Source organism: Athene cunicularia (genome assembly GCF_003259725.1).
Source record: "Athene cunicularia isolate RWA chromosome 3 unlocalized genomic scaffold, athCun1 chr3_part1, whole genome shotgun sequence".
Lineage (NCBI taxonomy): Eukaryota > Metazoa > Chordata > Aves > Strigiformes > Strigidae > Athene > Athene cunicularia.
The window spans coordinates 68211627-68232350 of NW_020799097.1; the positions used below are offsets into that span (position 1 = coordinate 68211627).

A 20724-nucleotide genomic window follows, 5' to 3' on the forward strand; every position below is an offset into this window, starting at 1 on the left:
GATTTTCCAGTGCAAATTATTTTTAGTTTTCAGATACAAGCCTGTGGGATGCAAAAGATGAGAGAGCACTTGGATTTATCAGATACTTGCTTCTTATGACATTACCATCACACTGGTTTCCATCTCTCTTATTTTGCAATACTCACTGCATCGAAATAGAAAGAATTAGTATATAAACATCTTTTAAGGATCTGGAATAACTGTTTTATTTGTCATCTGCTACCTATATTGTGTTGTATGTGTTTTCAAATAATGAGACTTGGAGATGAGGGTTCAGATTCCAATGCCCTGGGTTGTCAAAATATGTTTAGATGCTTTCTCTTCAAGTAGACAACTACATATCAAGATTTTTTGCTTTCAAAAAGAGCAAATGGAAACCTAAATCTTCAAGATTCTTTAGAAGAATCATAAACATCAAAAAACCTCAAAAAATTTTCAAGCAAGGTAGGAATCGGAGATGGAACAAGAACAATTAATTTTCCATCCAAAGGTGGAAGAGAAAGAGATTTTTCTGACATTATGAAATGGTTGTGTAGTTTGCTTTTCCATGACCATCACTAATACCCAAGATCAACCTCTGCAGGCAATAACCTTTAATGCTTAATTTGAAAATTGTTTCACTGTTCTCTTTCAGATGTGATGTTTTCCTGAAAGCTAGATTATCACTACCATTAGACAATTCTACTTTAATAGCAATTGGTATCCATCCATTTATACTACACGAAACAACTCTTCTGCAGTGCTGCTTCTGTCAGACATTCTCTAAGACACCAGAGTTGCATATGCTGTGCTGTATATTATTGTCTATTTAGTGAATGTGTTCACTTGAGGACTACATGAATGCTGCCTTATTTCAAGTGGAAGTCTCATTTCAGTGAAGAAATCAGGACATGAGTGCATTTCAGAACTGTCTTAATCTGTATGAATTTATTCCGCATACTGTTTCAAGTGGTCCTTTTTGGATCTCCTGATTATCTCTGTAGCTTAGTTCACAAGCATACTAGGTTATCAAATAAGCAAATGCAAAAGTTACTCTGAAACTGAACCGAGCTATACAAAGCCTTATGTAAGGTGGAGGCTAAATGCACTAGCAATATTAAATGTCAGCTATTCATGTGACAAAACACAAGTACATCCCTCACACCTATATGATGGAAATAAATGTTAAAATGTTAAATACTTGTCATGTAGTCTATATTACTCTGTAGCTTCCCAGCCCTAGTTTTGAACAATGGCACTAGTCTAAAAAAAATGTTACTTTCTTTACTAATATGTGTGACCATCTTCCACAATCCTGTACAATGACAGCTTGCAGGACTATGGAATTTAGATACATTTTATATTTACAACATTTATTAGGATACAACAAAATACAAAGTAAATTGAACTTTGTTTGTGGGAATTAGAGCTGCACACTGATGGAATACTTTTAAAAATCACAGTTACTCTGTGCCACTAAAATTCATCAGTGTTATAGAAATAAATCACAACTTAATTTAGGAAATGGGGGGGAGGGTGTATTTTAGAGCAACTTCTAAATAGCTGAGTGCCAAAGTACTTGAGTTTTGGTTTGTTTCTGATGTCAGAAAGTTTTTTATTTGTAGCAAAATGACTCAGATTTTATGCTCTCTACAGCCCAAGGTGCGCGTGGGCAGCTTGATTTACATCAACCTGATGCCTGATCAAGGACACTAGATCAAGGATATGGGGCATCCTATTAAAAGCAAGTCATACATCATCATCAGGCACAGTTTTACAAGGAGGAGTTGGAAGTCCTCTATTCCTCTTAAACTGCCTTCACAATGTAGGTCAGGCAGACATTGGAGAACAACCTATGTTCTCCATTCCCTTCAGTTCTGGGGCCAGAGCTGCATCTGCCACCAAGAACCACTGGATAAGAAAGCATATGGAAACAGATGACACTCCTCAATATAAGTACTATTTAAGCATCTAAGCAACATAATTTTGGTGTCAGAAATTGTTCTGTATAACTGGCCTAAGCCCAAGGCACAGGATTACCTCTCAGCCATACTGCCAACAAGTAGTGATTTTTACAAACTTTAGTATGTTCCTGAACATGCAAGCACTAAGTGCATTAAAAATATTGCCCTTGTCCTGCAGTGCTGCTCATAGGCTCTTGTCCTTTCCAGTAGTCTTGCTGCTCTCTATCCCTCCCTTTATGGGAGGCTTCCAGACTGTGCAATATCTAGACATCATTCTCGCTCTGTACCCACTGTTGTATATACATTTGGGTCAAAGCAACGATGATCACAGGACAGAAGTATTTCACACACTTCTCCTACACATTGCATGAACCATAGAAGATGCAGGAACCCATTTTGACAGTGAAACCATAAAATGTACCTTAGGTTCTCGACTAAGAGCCCAGTATTCATGAGAAACTTCTTAATAACAAATAAGTAGAAAGGAATAAAAACTGTTCTTGCTTCACATTTCTTCCCAAAACTCCCTCACCACCAAGGTCACGATCTCCACCTTTTTTCCACACTGCTCTGGATGCTACTTTCTGCCTCCCACACCAAACAATGTCCTGATCTTTTCTAGAAAGGCTCTAGTGAGAAGCCCCAAAACATCCCTTTTGTATCTTTTTATGTGTGGGCAGGAGAGGCCCAGCCTCTGCTCTGTTACTGACTGCAACTGGGATTCCAAAGCCACCTCCTGAGCATTCTGGATGTCAAAGCAGAGTCTGGCAGTCCAGTGCCCTTAAACCAAGAAGTCTCAAGGGAGCCCCAAGCTGATACTACATACACCCACCATAATCTTGAATTAAGGTGGGAATTAACCTTGAATGTGCCCTGACAATGACACTGCAATGGCAAACACAGGCAGATTTGACTCTCAGATACATCTGGTAAACTCTTCAAGCATGCAGCTTCTTCTACTTGCACAAGGTGAAGACTGTCTTTACTTAGCAAATGGTAAAAAAATTTTTATGTCAACCTTTATAGTGTGCAGCTCATCAGAATAAAAACAGTTAAATTGGTGAAAAGAAATGCCCAGATGACTGACTGTGGACAAGGCTGCAAGGTAGCTGAGTGCAGAGAAAAGCTGAGGAGAGCATACAGGGGAACCAACAAACTTTCTCCAAAATCCATCACTTGAGCTTATGTATGCCACTTCCAGCAACACGCAGAGGGAGACTGCAAGCATCTTTGGCACTGAACAGCACAGATTAGGCTAAAAATCAAAAACCTGTAGACTAAGAGTGTTGGAGTTGGGAAAAGCAACTAGAGCTTATGCAGGGTTTATAGAAAAAGCAAATACTTGCATTCCAGGGAGAATGAAGTTAAGCAGCACTGTACTGTTTCACTGGCCATTTTCACAGATTATCCAACAAAGCTGTATTAAACCCTTCTACAGACCTAGCAGTCAGGGGAAGCAGACTCCTGTCCCATACACTCTTGGCCTCTAAGAAAACAGAAGTATGTGTAGAAGCAACCTTGAGAAATCTTTTTCATCACTATATGTTTATGTCTCATACTTAGGTTCCACATCCTTTTGCAGGGAGTATTCCCTGTGAATGTGGAACCTTAGAAGGGAAAGTTCCAGTCCACATAGTTGTCAGCTTGACCCACAGCAGTCAACCATCACAGTGGTGCTCAGCTTGTCAGATGGAAATGAAGCACATCCCATTTTCAATAATACTCCTGATAGGAAATATTAGAGATTATTCCTCTGAACTGAACAAAAAGATACTTGCAAAGAACCTCTTAAGAGATTTTCTTTGCTCCTTGCAGACAAGCACATCATCACCTGAGGCCATGCTATTCCCACCAGAGTTAAAAATCTCCATAAAATTAATCGGTGAGAGAGCAGAAGACATTAATCAACAGTGGTTAAGCACTAGCACAACAATTTCATGGCTACCCTGTGACTTTCTACTGAATTATACTGATTGAGCATAAATGCTGCACAAGGTCAATTAGCGTTACAGTGTCTCTGCTCACTGCTGTTTATTTTACCTTCATTTATACACCTTATGTACGCTGTCAGATGCTTGGGGTTTGTTTGAAAAAGTGATGGAAAGGAATTATTTTGAGTAGGCTTAGAAAACTCTACAGCCTAAGACTCCTGGGGGGGTTAAAACCATGCATGTCCCTTTGATGAGTTTGCAGATTTCTGTACCCTTGTGCAGGACACTGACCACATTAACGGGGTGATCACCAATCCTTTGAATTCCTTAGCTGAAGAGGAAACATGCTCAGAAAACATCCTGCATAAACAGATGAGTCTTGTACCCTCTGAAAACAAACAGCTAACAGCTCCACTCTGCCTGATATATGTATTTCCAGGAAGACTGAATGCACGAGTCAGCAGAAGAAATACAATTACATGGGATTTTGAGAAATGAACAGCTGGCCAGAAACCTCTTTACATCCCTCACTCTGTGAAAAAGGAAAGCTTTTGGAGATATCCATCACTTTTCCATTGTGTTAGAAGATGCTTCCCTCCAGAACGAAGACAGCCCTAACAGCTGTCTTTGTTTGTAGGTCCACCACTCTGTGGACTTCTCTATCATGCTCACAGTGAGAAGTGCTTTGTAACCGGCAATTAAAAAGGATAGTAAGTTGCAGGCCTTAGCTTCCTTAAAGACCACCAAAGAAAGCTGCGTTATGTTACACACCAATACAGTACATGCACTCCTCTAAATTATTTATTAAGAGTGAAAAATGTCAGCAGAGTTTTACTGAAAAACACCTTGTGGGATTTTTACCACATGTATCTGGGCAAGACTGCCACTCAGCTTTAGGCAACAGAAGCTAAAACAAAGTAGTAGGCTCAGTCATCACTTATCTTCTGGTCCTTCTCCTTTTCTTCCTCAAGTTCAAGGCCACTCAGAACATGAAACTTTCCTGACTGACACTGTTGATATTTTAGGGGTCTGTTTGGTTTCAGTGTGTCTCTTGCATGTCTTTTAATTAAATTGTATAAAACATTGCTAAAGGAAGGTCTTTTTTTTCAAGTGTCCACTGAGATCCTTCGTAGCAATAATCCAAGTGTAGTTAGAGTTATGCTTTAAGGAGTGAGGAGCAACATCTCTACTCCATGTTACGAGAAGCTGCCCTACCAGACACCAACAGACCAGACAACAGGGGAGGAATTAATGATGCAGTTTTGTCTTTGAGTCAGAATTCCCCTATTTCAGGGAGATTTACATTAGCAAAATCAGACTGTTCCGGTAATGCAAGTAAGTGTCACCAGCCTCATTTAAAAATCACAAGTACGGCAAAAGGAAGGAATGATGACCTAGTAACTCTTTCCTGACAGCACAGATCAAGGCCTGAAAGAAGGCTGAACATACAGCTGAGTAAAACAGCTAAGATACAACCCACCTCAGCTATTAATATGAATTGCATGGTGGCAAATCTTCCCTCTCATTTGCCACACAGAGAGACATGCCCATCCTTCTCCTTGGGTATAAAGGAAGGACTGCTGGTGACTTAGGTACTTGACTGAAATGCTAATTATAAACCAAGTCATGCAGCAGGTATCTAGGCCCAAGAGCCTACACTGACCAGGTCCTGAGGACCAGCAGCTCCCACTAAGTTCACAGATACTGTGCTCAGCTTCTCTAAAATCAATCTCCTGGCCCAACACATACCAAATTCAAAGGCAAAACAAGTCATTTCCATCATGGAATGTTAAATTCTGACCACACAAAAGGTAAAGATGAGAGCATCCATCAGAAAAAGAGAGGAACACTGACAGCCCAGATCACAAAAAAGGAGACTCTTGTCAGGTAATATTAAAGCACACAGTGCAAATTTTCCCAAAACCTGATCCGGTGCAAATACTGTCATTCTTTCTTTCCCCATGTCCTTATCCTGATGTTGTCAATTTTTAATGCAGAAGGCTCATTTATTTTTCTACCACCTCTGTAATATATTAACAGCCTTCTTACATTCCCCCAGCAGTAACTTGATTGTAGCTCTAATTTTTTTCCTGTTTCCACAATCTTAAATTATTTATGAAAAAAACAGATAAATAGTTAAAGCATTCATGGTGCAGTTATTTCCAAATGTCCATGAAGAATCTTGTTAAAACCATTCCACTTCTTGTTAAAATCTGGGTCATGACTTAGTCCGTTCTCTGACAGACACAAGAAATAACTTGAGCATGGCAGCAAACAGCACAGGCAACCAACTTGTCCTTCCCTCCCCCTGACTTGAAAAAGCCCAAACCTTTTCCCATGCAGCGTACTGGTATAAACTCACCCACTGACTACATGTTACCAGAATCCATTATTCGATTACTAATGCTGGGACAGTTGCTATTTATCAAGCACAGACAGCCTGGCACGCTCGTGCAGCCCCATCAAATACCTTAGCCAAATCAAGCAGCATCCCCCCAGCTTAACCCGCGCTGCTGCAGAACTCACCACAGAAAACATCCTGTGCAGGGAGCCGTAAGCTGCTGCTGCCTGCTGCTGGGTTTTGCGAGCCAACGCTAAACTCTTAGCTCTGGTTTTACTCCTCCTGAAGGCGGGCATTGTGGCTTGTGAATATAAACTCTGCCAAAGGAAAAGGCCCCTTGGAAGGAAGCTGTGGATGCTGAGATCCCCCACAAACACACCTTCTCTCTAAGCTCAGCCGTACAAGTTTCTCTTTTGTGCCGATTAACAAAAATCAAAGATGCTGTCAACGTCCCAGTTTAATGGGGCTAAGCAGCGTATGAGAGCACAAACTGACCTGCCATGTCTCCCTTTATTACTACAAATGCAGGGAAAACGTGCCAGATGAGAAGATTTTTTTATAAATAGCTTGACATAGAATGCAGGACAAAGTGCAGTTATGGCAAGGAAAGATGGGGTTTAGATCCACAGAAATGTACCTGCCTCTGTGCCTGTGAGATTTACTGCATAAACAAAACATCAGGTGCTTTGAGAAAATTAGCCAAATACCTAAAAATATCTAGGGGGTGCTGACTGCCCTGAAGGTCAACTTGAATTACCAATGGTACTGATGCTCTGTCAAGGGTATATGCGGCTAAATGGTGTGGCATACAAGTACTCTTACTATAATAAAATGAAAAACAAATAGGCAGCTCTCTGCATGATTTCTTTACATCATTGTGCTTGTCCTTTGTTTGAACTTTTTAGTTGTAATTGCATCAATAAAAAGAAATTTAAACTGTGCTCAGTAATAAATTCAGGCTTGAAAGTAAAAGTCCCCATGTTGATCTATTTACACAAAACCAATCAGGTCTACATATAGATTATTCTAAAAACAATGTAACTTTAAATAAAACATTATAAGACATTACACCACTGAGCTCAAGAGTTACAGGACTGACAAGCAATTAATAAAAGAAGAACTATACCAGTGGCATAATAAAACACAGTAACTCCCATGTTCCCCCTACCTCAGCACTGTTAGTGTGCAATGAAGTTGAGCTATCAGGCTTCATTCAACACGGCCCTTGCCACTGCCTATTGCCCTCAAGTAAACCCTTTTCTTGAACTCAAATGATACACCAAGGCTGGGTTTCTATATCCTTGGTTATGAGTTCCTGCTTCAGAGGCTTCAAGGATATTCACCTTCATACAAGGGAGTAATGCAGCCTTCTCCTTTAATTACTGCAATTAAACTTACATCCATCTCTTTCCAAATAATTAGCGCAACTTGACAGCTCAGCATTTGCCAAACCGTACAGCTCAGTTGCCAAGCAGCCGCCTATCAGAGGAACAATGAAGCTAGAGCCCTGAAACAACACACTGGTGATAAGGCTCACAGCATAACCTCTTGTTTAGCTGATGGGACTATGCCCTTTCTTTCTTTTGGAGACAGATATCAGATACACCGTGTGAGAAGACTATAGAACAGAAAACTGAATGAATGGTCTCGAAGGAGTGAGAGAGGTTTTGCTGGCTCCCTAATATTTCATTTTTCAATGGTTGCACAGACTGGTTTAAACATCCAATTATATGGACTACTGTGTAGCATGTACAAGGCTACTTTTCTTATCACCCATTAGTGGCTGCCTCTGCAGTAGTCCACAGACTCTAGGGATCCACAAAGCAAGTCTGAAGAAAATAAAAAAAAAAAATCACTAGTTGTGAAAATTAAAGGTTTACAGTACTACATATGGCATTTTAAAAATAACACAGGTCAGGTCATCAGATCCACAGTTATTATGATTGTAACTATACTTTCTGGAAAGATACTGTTTCTTCATTTTCTATCAGCACGAGTCATGGCAATTTCAAGCTCTGTTTCTGTAGTAGATAAGTGTTAAAAGACAGCTCATCCACTGGGACCATGCTAAATTTCATGTCCAAGCAATATCATCAATCTTGATGAAAAACAATGACAGGCCTTTTTAATTCCATATTATGAAGTTATTCTTCCCCAGATTTGCTAATTAAGCCTGAGTTATTAGCTAACCATATGTCAGCTAAAAGATGTTACCAATTAACAGCTCTTTTTAAATGTGTATTCATTAGAAAAAAACCCAACTATGTTTTAGTAATCCTTCCAACTCTTATTGAGAGACTTGGATAATTCAAAAAGTGAAAAACACAAACTAAAATAAACTAAATGAATGAAAGCATTTTCTTTAGCCTTTCTTCTCTAGAAGCATACAACACACACTCAGGCCCTTTTCAAGAACATGCCTCCTATGTAAAATTTACATGTAAAATAATCATAATTGAATTGAAATATTTTTAAGACGACTGGAAAAATTACATTGCCTTGTTGTTTGTTCCTGTGTGTTTTGAGTAACACACATTGCCTTTACAGACATCTGGTTTTCATCTTTCCATTTTAGTGGCACCAGGCTTGATAGTTACCATAACAGTAACATCCTTCGTAATACAGGCTTCCCTCTATTGTCCCGGTATGTCTAGGTGCGCTTATCTGCATCGAGTTCATTTCCCATCCTGCTTTTTGCCCTTAATGCATGAAGGTAAAAGGCTAATTTTGCTCTATCTCTATATACTTTAAAAGGAAACAGCAACTCGCCTCTAGGACAATTCTTAACACTTGTGGGCTACTTTGTAACATCAGTCTGGACCAGCAGTGAACCAGAATATAAAATATGTACATACATATCCTGGACTAACAGAAGCTTTGTGACATTAGTGGTCTCCAAGCACTACAAGCTCAGGCTTAATTCAGCTGGGCTCCAGATCTCTACAGTGTTCTAGAGGGACTCCATTTTTTACTTTTATAAATGTGAGTGAATGATTTTTCTAAATATTTTTCTATCACTCTTATTATAATAAAACATGGTTTTTTAAATGCCTTCATTTGCTTTAATTCCAGTGCTAAAAAAATTAGTTAACATTCCAAATGCTTAAAATTAATTCTTGTTTAATTTGTAATTTCAAGCATCTTAAATATTGTTTGTAACATTCTCACCCAAAGTGTTCTGTGCTGAATGCAAAAACTTTTCTCAAGTGTTGAATTAGAAACTATGGCAACCACTGAGACATTATCTTTGCAGTTGCATTAATCTTTCACAATATATTTTTGCATTGTGCTTTCTTTGGAGGCAGAGATGGCAACTCTCACCTCTGCTTGTTAGTACCAGGCATACTGTGCTTCCAATGTTAAAAGATGCAATAACCCCCCTGTGAAGACGAACACAGACCCTCTGAACTCCATACCAACTCTCCCATGGTTTCAGCAGCATTTTGTTTAGGCACTACAGAAAGATTCTGCTGTCTGAAGGAAATAATCTCAGAAGGAAAAAAATCACCATGTGAGTCTATGTCTGCCCACATACCTTAACAAGTAAACGCAGAGGCACACAGTGCTATGGACAAGAAAGAACAAAACATGAAAATCTGTTGGAACTTCCCTGTGCATCTGACTCAAATGATCCCTTACTTTCTTTAATTTCCTCCCTCTGCCTTTCTTTCAGGTATCTTTTTGTTATCTTTGATTTTGCAATCTGCTGCAGTTAGCAAATTTTTTCAATTTTGGCATTTCAGGTCTACCTTTGGCTTTACATGTTCTTGACAGCATAAAATAGGAATCAAGCCTCGTTGAAGTATATGATGGTACCCGGGATGCAGTATTTCTCTGAAATCCTGTATTGCAACTTTGAGCTACTTTAAAGTGATGTCGTGTCTTATGGATACATCATGTGATGGGTCCTGCTGGGCACATCACATACTTCAGCATGCACCAAAACTGTGTTTAAACGCTTCTGCATCTCAAAGAAAAAAGATGCGTGTTACTGCCATCACTGTAACTGAACAGTATCTCTGTCTTAAAAAAAACCCACCAAATAATCTACAGCTGGCCCAGTTCCTGGGGTCTGTCAGAAGTGTGATTAGATATCTCTGCCTTTCATTGCAAAGTGAAATGCTGCCGTCATATCCTGTGCTGCAGGTGACTAGGGTTGCCTTTGGAGGCCCAGGGTTGCAGACTCCCAGGCAGCTTCCTGCCTTTCATCCGTCAAGTCACAAGTGTCTCCAGAGACACTGTATCCTGTTGCAGTGAACCAGGACTGTTGTCGTATGCTTCTCTTTTCATCTACAGGTAAGCCTCGTGGATTTTTCCCAGAAGACTACAAAGAAAAGCAGCATTGTAAGTCACCTCCCACCAGCCTCTTTCATTTACAAGTGGCAACACAACACAATTTCTTCTCCCAATCAAAACCATCTGCACTTTTTACACTGACAACTGTCACAGTACTTTTGAGAGGATGTTCTTTGAGTCAGAGGAAAGACAACAAATACCACCTCTCCCCCCAAACTCCAGCAACTCAATGTAATAGCACAAAACAGAGCAACACAAGTTCACACCTCTGCAGAATCTCCCTTTGGTCTTCTTTCTTGCCATTCTTGTGCCTCCCTACCAGTAACTATGCACACAGGTCTCCATCTACAGTTACAGGTTCACTCTAGATATAGCACCTTTCATGCTTTAAGCTCTAGGATTTCGAGGCTTCTTTACAACTGTTGTGTTTGAATTTTGGGCCATCTCTAGGGTGGTTCTGCTGCATTTGAAGAACTGCAGGATCAATGCAAGAAAGTGAAATCCAGGACTGGGGTCACTGGTAGGTTCTGTAACCTATAGTCCATCTGTTTTGGTGCCTTCTCTGAGGGATGGAATAAAATACTGAAACCTAAATTAATTAACAAAAGTCTTACAGACTTCAAACAGGCTACAATTTAACTTATATCACTGATACCCTTCTCAAAAGGCACATGATGACAGCAGGGGTCCGGCCACGGCTCCACACTGCTGGACCCAGCAACTCTGGTTAGGCTCACCACAGGCTGGGCTGTCTGCAAGGGAAGCACAGTAATTAGCAGAGCTCCCCACAGGTTTCTGTCACACTTTTGATGCTGAACTGTCCCCTCCAGGCACAAATGAATCAAGGAAAACCACTGCTAAGGAACATGTTATTTTCCCATGTTAGCTCTTAGACTCCCTAAATGCATCTCGCATCTGGAAGGAAATGACACTTGGATTGCAGAGGAGTACACATGATTTTGAGAGTAATACACTGTTAATCCCCTTCCTACAAAAAACAGAAAAAAGGATGTTAATTGCAGACTACTCCCCAAGCTTTTGGATCTCATCAATTGCGAAAGAGAAGTTCTCACAATTAAAATAAAGGAGAGTTCCTTAATGTCCTCTGGATGCTGTGTAAACCTTCAGGCAGGCAGCTCTCCTGCAATTAATGACATGCTGTGAAAGTGGGAACTGCCTGAGCAATGCAAAATAGAGCTAATGAGAAGCTATCACCATGAACATCATTTCACTGGAATTGACTCCATGCAAGAAATAGGTTTAGAGGCATATGGGCACACCGGCAGTTTTTTCTTCCTCTTATTTTACTTTTCCCAGAGTGACCACTGTTGAGCTTCTGGTCATTCTGCTTGGCTTTCAATGTAGCTCAACAATTGGTGTTTACTTGATCAGTAATAACATTTGCCTTCCAAGATTTTTTTTTTTTTTTTTTTTTTAATTTTTTATTTTCCACAGTTTTATTTCAATGTTAATGTTTCTGTGGGGATGTTTTGGGTGTAGGGGTCGCTAACTGACTACCAAGAAAGGATGCCTGCCACTTACATCAAATGGAGAGAAATATGGCTCTGGACTCTACCAGACACATTAACACACATACATAGACTGCCACACCATCCTAAATATAATCACAACATGTTTGTGCTTGTCAGTTTTTATGTTTCATGCACAATATCATTGAGAATAATCCTTCCAATTCAGTACAGTTTGGTAAATCTTTTAGCTGTCTCACTGAAAAATCATACTAGGAAAACTGTTTAACTTTGGTGGGGAAGAATAAACATTTCTTGACATTTATGCACTAAAAGACAATCATCCACTGCTTATATACACACATTCAGACTGATGATCTCTATCTCATCTCAGAGTGAGTGTCATCACCAGATCAGAAAAAATAAATGAACCACCACAACAGAACACACAGAATTACACTCAATGACAACGTCAAGGAAAGGCTGTTGGGTGTGTCTTGAGTAACAGTGCCCTGAACTATCCCACAGCACATGTGCTACAGATCACATGCTTGTACAGTATTTTCTAGGTAACAAATCAGAGGAATACATCATTTCTAGCATCCACTTGCTTCCTTCTGAAAGATGAAATACCATTCAAATCATCCATAAACACTGAAGAACTGCATTAATTTTCCGCTGGGATTGGACTATATGAGTAATGATTACTAACTGCTTTCACGTCTACTATTCCACAGCAACCATCACAGTTGCCCCCTTCCTCTCCCTAAAACCAAACTACACTTTTTTCTTTAACAATTGAGCATTCAGACAGAAAAGCAACAGGATACACGTTCTTTCATTCAGGTTTGAACTTAGACCTGAATGTATATAGTACCTCAGGATTTTTACCCTTAAATTACTCTATCTGGATGAGAAGTTGGTGGTTTTAATGCTACTTCTAATGAAGAGGTTTCAAAATCAGTTTTAGAGAGTTTGAATACAAAATATTAATTTCTTCAACTTAGGAAAACCATCCCTCTAGTACATGGCTATACTGTACATACAAGAGGCCAAAACTACAAATGGAACAAACTCTTTACAATACTCACCGATTTTCCTTACAGAAATAGCTGTGTGAAATCAGCAAACAGGTAACACAAGGATTTATTTTTTGAAATCATGACACATGTATTTTGCATCCATTGAAGGCACTGTTTTGGGAAGCTTGTTGTGGCAGCTGTATGACACAGAAATGGGAAGATGGGGCTGCTTTCTGACCCAGTCTCAGTCTGCATTCACACCACTAGGGCACCACCTGACATGCAAAGCAGCTGCTCAATTGCACATACACTTTAGACAGGTTGGAAGAAAAACCTCAACAGCTATAGAAGTTAGGCACGTTTGCATGTTGGCTCCTTGAGCACGAGAAGTAGGACTGTATATGCAAGGAGACCAAAAACCAGATTTCTCACTATGGTCTCAGACATGCAGAGTTCATGGAAACTTCTGCTTCTCACTGCACTTGCAAAAGCTCCTCTCTGGCAAATGGAGAACTGTCCACAACTGGCACCACGATAAACAGAATACACAAGCTTCAAAAGCACTGAAGGGATGATTTGACATCACATAGGCAACTTGAGCATCCAAAAGCAGTCTTTTGAAATGCACAAATACACAATTTTTCTACTTTATTTTTTCCCCTATATCTATAAATATTGACATTTCAAGGAGGACCATGATACTGACCTGCATCTCATCCCTATAAAAAGCTGAAAGCATTTGAGGAAAATGCTCCATCCTGCAGGAGATGCAGATTTGTGTTTGCCAAAGGTGCCATGCGCTCTGCTGACCAGACCTGTTGCAAGTTCTTCATTTCCTCACCAGATGGAGGGAAAACGAACATGGTTGTCAAACAGGAGCGGAGGATGAGTGAGCTGAGCTAATCTAAGACAGCCAATGCTAGGGGAAGGTCTTCAGGGATTTTTAACCATAATTTCTGTTCATTGCATTAAGAATGGTATTCTCAAGAAAAAAAGCTAGTTTTCTCTCTCTGAAGGGTGAGTTTGTTGGTTTTTTTTTATTAAGAGGTGATGGGGATATATTTGCCCTCATATACACATACTGATGTATGATCAGTAAGCCATTCTGGGAATAGACTGACTATTTTAAGAGTCAGCAGCACAGCAAAGGCAATTTCTGTAAGTCTCTATACCCAACTTATTCCCAGAATCAATTTTACTTCATTCTTTGACAGAAATATAGCACCACTTCAAATGCATTACAAAATCAAACCAGTTTGCCATTCTTTAGAAAGCAAATTCTTGTTAACATTCAAAGTTTCTCATCACAGTAGCTTCTGTTTCTGCATCTGCAATGTTAATTTTTGAAGATGCCAGCATAAAACCATTCTGCACTCATTGACTATTTTTACCATGATCACAAAGCACCACACTAGCTATTTTTACTGTTTCTTAAATAACTTTAAGATACAGCTGAGAATATAATGAAGTTATGTGAAATATTTGCACAGCGTTTACTCTAAGGTTTTTTCTTATGATCTGTAAAATATCTCACATATGCATTTATATGAAGTTCCTTCTTTCTGTCTGTTTAAAATTTATTAAGATTTCAGAAATACTTCTCTCTGATGATACTCAAAAGATTCAGAGCAACTTAAAAGTCAGATCACAGCAGTCTTACATGAGACCTTAGAATAGTAGCTACTTATATGGTAAAATTTCACCTTTTAGCTATGTTTGTCTTTCATAAAAGGATATTTTTAATATATTGAAAATTCAAAGTAAAGATAAGTAAGTTACTAAACTTCATCTTAAAAGAAACCATGGGCTAGAGAAAACATTTCTAACCAATACAGTTTGCAGTTAGAAATCACAAGTACCTAAAGTTGCATTTTTTATTTATTCAGCTTTGTGCTACTTTGATGTAGGGAGAGCTCCATTCTTGGCAACTGTCAACATACCAGGATTTAACTGAGAATCAGGAGCACAGACAATTAGTTCCCAAAATTATTAAACACAACTAAACCTAATTGCACTGACAGGCATACTCAATTCCCAGATTTTCTGAGGACCTCTATTCTTCTGTCAACAGTACGCCTACATACTCCAGAAAAAACAATTGCAAGGACAACATGCCACTGTCACATAAACAGTATTTTAACATAGTTTGAAAATGTACTGCAGTAGAATATGTTAGAAGTATAGCATCTATCCTTGTTAAATAAAACAGAAAATAAAGTTAAAGGTATAAATGGGGCAACCCAGAGAATACAGAGATGACAAAACTAATAAGCATCCAGAATGGATGGTTCTTGATGTCCACGTGATTTTAATAATATTTTATAACTTAAGGAATGGATTCAATTTCTGGAATTAAACAATCCTTTATTGCCCTTCTAATTCATTTGTTAGCTCTCAGATGAAAGACAAACACACAATTCTAAATTCATTCATTTCTCAGACTACAAAAATTGAATGAATGACTGACTGAATGAACGAACACATGTTTGAATGTAGTACACATGCAACAAAAGACTTATTCCTCTGAGATTACAAGGTATTTCAGAAGTGCCTCAAGGTACTTTCAGTTAAGATGATGCTTACTTTAGCTTGGTATGAGATGAAGAAAATAATAGTGAAAAAAACCCCAAAATGCTCCAAATGAGAAACATAAAATCTAGAAATCAGACATGCAACCATTAAATCCAAAGCTTTAACACCGTTTTTTATTTACTTACATGTTATGGGACAAAAATCAACCAAACTTCAAAGGAGTCTGCTCCCTCAGAGCCAAGTAATTACATCTAGAGTTGCTGTCAACTGGGAAGTGAGCATTCCTAGCTTTCTTTCCCCTGAAATAATCCCAAACTGGCTGTTGTTCCAGGCTCTGCTCAGAACCTCTTAACGCCACCAACGTCTTCTCCACAGAGCTATGCTGACAGATCTCCTCTCCCCCATACTTCTGTGACATCGCCTACTGCTGAGGGGTCTGCGCTACTGCTCTCCCACAAGCATGGGTCAAGTTAGCACATGCAGGAAGCAGAAGGCAAAGGGGAAAAGAAAAAAACAAACCCAAATCCAGATGCTATGCTTTCTGAGGCTGCACAATTTCCTCAAACTAGCTTTTATTAGCAATAGCTATTGTTTATCTGATGAGCAGTCCCAAATCACAGCTATACAAACAGAAATGATTTTAATTCCTTTTATGCCCCATCACAAAAGCACATACAATATATATCACCTAAATTTACTGTGAGGTTTGATTTTTTTTTTTTAATTCTACATCTACTGGAGTAATCAAAAGGGTCAGTCAAAAAGCTGTGACAGTAATAGGCACCCTCCAACAGAAAGACAGCAATCAATTACAAGCCATTTGCAGAAACTGTAGAGCTGTCACAGACTCGTTTACAGCTGCAGTTCAAGTCAGACTGCCTCTGATTGCCAAGCCATTTCCCCTCTTATACCTACAAAACTAGGACAGCTTCAGATAATTTTTAAAATTACACTAGAAGACCTGCATGCCAGCCCAAGAAATGAACTGCAATATGGCATGGGCAGTTACTCCATCAAGTTGTGCACAAGTCATTAATACTGCTAGACGTGACAGATTTGAGGCTGGAGAGAAGGCAGGGAGCAGACCTGTCTGTTTTCTCCTCTATTTTGAGCTTTAATTGCAGCACATAATTTAGAGCATTAGAGCAAATTTCGAGCATTTAGAACAACAAGTAGTGTACATGAACTGTTCTCTGTGTATTTAAAACCCGAATCCTCCGTAATTTTCTGTCATCTGGTGTATTTGGCTTTGTTTTTCTGCAAAAACTGATGCACCAGAATTTCCTCCCCTCCATCAGGATGGGGACAGTGCACGGTGGGCAGCATGTACCCTGGGCAAGCAAGGCACCCTGAGGCACCTGGGGGAACCCAACCAAGTACCAGCCTGCTGGTACAGCCAGCCACCAAGGCATCCTAAGCCCTGGGGTCACATCTGCTGTGCTCCCTCAAAGATCCCTGCTCCTAAAACACTGCAGAAGCCCTAAAAAAGGACAGTAGAGAAAACCATACAATTCCTTCCAAAGTAACAATGTGCCCTAGAGGGAGAAAAAAACAGTTTATTCTTGTCTGGTTGCAAAGACTTTTTGGGAGCATAAGCAATGTGTTACAAAGGGTATGGATTATCTCTTTTGGAATCCCCTGTGCAGCAAGAGATGGGCCAACAATCACTGGGCTTGTCCTTACTCTCTAGGGAAACTGCATAAAGTCACCTATATTAGCCTGAAGTAGATTACAAAGTAATTCCAAAAGTAAGAGGGGATCAGCTCCTCTCGGTAGGTATAGCTAGAGACACAATATATCTTCCCTGTTCTGTTCTTCTGGGTTCTTACGTTCTGCCTTACCTCTAACAGTTTTTCATACAAACTAATACAAGACAATAATATATTCCAGAACCACAAAAACTCTAGCTTCACTGTTTTGACACTGTCGTTCACAACATCCTTGTCTCTAAACTGGAAAGAAATGGATTTGATGGATGGACCACTCAGTGGATAAGGAATTGGCTGGATGTTTGCACTCAAAGAGTTGCAGTCAACAGCTCGATGTCCAAGTGGAGAGCAGAGACGAGTGGTGTTCCTCAGGAATCAGTTTTGGGACTATCGCTGTTTAACATCAGTGACATGGACAGTAAGACTGAGTGCACCCTCAGCAGGTTTGCCGATGACACCAAGCTGTGTGGTGCAGTTGACACACTGGAGGGAAGGGAGGGAAGTAGATGATCTTTAATGTCCCTTCCAACCAAAACCATTCTGCAATTCTATTTTTTTTTTTTTTATACAGGAGTGTAATACAAGTGTTAGCACAAATTTGCTTGGAGTTACAACCAACTCATCAACAGAAGTAACAAAAACATTTCTGTTGTCAGAATGGCAATGCCTAGTAAAATCATGGCCACCAACATGAAAACACTACCCATGCTAGCAGTGAGGGATTCAAAACAATACACTTGAGTTAGACATAGGTTGCAATTTGACTGACTCAGAGCAAATGGACCAAAAGAAGATCTTCAAAGACCAATGCAATTGAAGGTGGACACTAATTCTGGGGGTCCCTGCCTCAGCTTCAAAGTCTCAACTGAGAGAAGATCTGAGCATCCATTACTTTAGCTGAAGACAAACAGTAACCACAGACATATAAAAGTTCTCCAAATTAGAGTAGGAATCACTGGCTCTGACACACTGCACTTCTCCAAGACTGCAGTCCAGTCTAAAACTAGTGATGTTAAGCAAATGTTGCTATGGTCACTGCAATCTTAACAACAAGCTCTAGAAGTATCAGCAAAAACCAAACATGAACCAAACTGAACCAGTTAGAACGTTATAGCAGCTTTACTGTTCTCTGCAGAACTGGGTTCAAGCAACACAGAAAGATTAATTTTACAAGTTTCCACCGGTTTGCCATTTTCCCCCATCACACTGCTTTTGGAGATGCAGCAGCTGTGCCTTAAATGCTGACCTGTCAGCGTGGCCTCGAGATAATAAAACACTAAGTACAGCTAATATGCATAAATAATTTTCCAAAGTAGTCCTATAAATTAAATCCTTTCCCACAAAATGCAGAGTGTTACCACTATGACACTGTCTTTTCATTCATAAAATTGTTATGTCAATGTTCTTACCCTGAAAGGTGGATCAGGCTTCTCCCTGTGTGGCACTTGGTCCAGAGTGCCATCAGTACTGCTCCTTTTCAAGCTGGATGTGACATCAGGCACATTACTAAAATCTACATTCAAAAGAAAACAAATAAATAAATTAAAGGATTATAGGACAGGAACAGGAAATCTATTTGCTTTTATCTGCAAATACTTTCAGCGTCTAGTAGGGGAAGAGAAGGAATAAAAATTTGCCATCTTCCCCAGCCCCCAGAAAATAACACAAAGAGGTCAAAGTAAGGAACAACTATGGAAAGCCTGGAAGTTATGCTTTCAAAACAGCAGCTGGACATCTAAGACCATCTGAAGCAACACATATTTGATCTACCAAAATAAACCCAACGCTCTTGCTAACAGCCTGCTTTTGAAGGTAGCATTATCTATAATCAGCACACTCTGTGCTGAGACAACCAGTCAGGATAATTAAATGCACTCAGTAGTTCTCCTTGGATGAGCACACTATTGTTCAACACGACTTAGTCCTTAATTCCTTACAGATTTAAGAAGAAAAGAGAATTTTGCCTTGGAACAAACGCCACAGTTCATAATACGGACAAAGTCCCTTCTTGTTACTAATAGTTTACCAATTTTACTAAGTTTGGAGTCCATGTACATAGTAGCTGGCACAATGCAAAAAAAACGAAGAGGTACTGCCCTGCTCCACTTATTGACAGACTGTAGCTTTCAGTGACATGTATGTGTGTAAATTCAAGATCTAGCCAACAATGCTGAAATTCATATAAAAATGATGGGTTTTTCTCTTTATATTTTCTGAATTGACTGCTTAAAATCTACAGAGATGTTTATGTATTATTTATATATTATTAAAATTCTTAGAAGTGAAAATGTGATTTAAAAAAAAAAAAAAAAAAAAAGAGGATTTTAGCAACCTCAGATGATAAACAGTAATAAAATAAAGAGGTTTTTTCTTAATTTGCTGCTTTGCTTCCTAGCCTTTAAGCCTCTAGGGTATAATTCACACCACATTAACCACATTTTCAAACTCTCTCTCAACACCTACAAATGCTGAAGATTTATTTTTAAGTGAAAGCTGAGACTCTCATTTAATCACCGACTCCAACTGAGGTAGTAATTAAAACAAATATCACTCATCTCGCAATTCAATCATGAGAGCTAGGAACAATTAAATTGTGAAGGACAACAGCATCTCTCCACCCAGGTGTTGCTGTTGTCCTGTCCTTGCAGAGCAGGACCAGCTCCTCTCCGCAAGAACTGACAGATATGGACTGTAGCAGGGAGGGAAATGGGAACTTCAGGCCCAGAAGAGCACTTTATAGTCCATGAGGAGCCTTCCTGGGAAGACAAAACATGGCAGACAGACTCCACAGGAAAGACAGAGAGAAAGATGCAAATAACTCAGCATGATGTCATCTTGATACTTTATTTTTCCATATGATATTAAGGTGCCTATGCCAAGCTTAGCATCGATGCTGACACTTTCCATCCAGATGCTAAAGACTTGACTAGTTTGTCACTTCCCTATCCTTGCAATTTTGAGTCTCTTTTCTGCATATGGGTGCACATGAATGCTTATTGACTTCCACCACTGTCAACTCCTGGGTATACAAAAGGTAAGCCAACCCCTAAAACTTGAACTGACTTTGAAATAACATTTTCTCAGGAGTTAGGCAATGCCAAGGATATTATTTCCCATTGTTTCCCACTTGTGCTCCTTTTACTTTCCTTCTTGGTTGTAATGCACTTCTCTCTCATATCTCCAAACAACATGCACCAGAGATAGATGTTGCAGTGGCATATAAGATCTATTGATCTCAGGTAGCTATCTGATGAGAAAGAAAAAAACCCTATGTCCTTCCCCGGATTCTACAAAGTGACCTTAAACATATTTGTCCTTTACAAAACAGGAAGTAAAACTAACCTACGCAAGCAGTGAAGAGAAAGCATAAATATAGGAAGAGGAAAGTAAGGTAAAACAATCAGTGGACAACATGAACAGAGATCAGGATAACAACATCCAAAGTGGGCAAACAGGTTATTATATCATTTTGTCCAGATGA

At 39.4% G+C, this 20724-nt stretch overlaps 1 protein-coding gene across 6 annotated transcripts in view; it reads right to left on the reverse strand.

The window, feature by feature from the left end:
• The window catches only part of TIAM2 (T cell lymphoma invasion and metastasis 2), a 117272-nt gene that overhangs the window by 13269 nt on the left and 83279 nt on the right, over positions 1-20724 (reverse strand). For 5 of the 6 annotated variants that reach the window (XM_026845623.1, XM_026845622.1, XM_026845621.1 and 2 more), the window contains one exon: positions 18653-18756. In XM_026845623.1, the coding sequence (XP_026701424.1) occupies positions 18653-18756 (104 nt within the window). Of the gene's footprint in view, positions 1-6400; positions 6480-18652; positions 18757-20724 lie in introns of those variants that run through there. The other variant, XM_026845625.1, reaches the window with a different exon arrangement.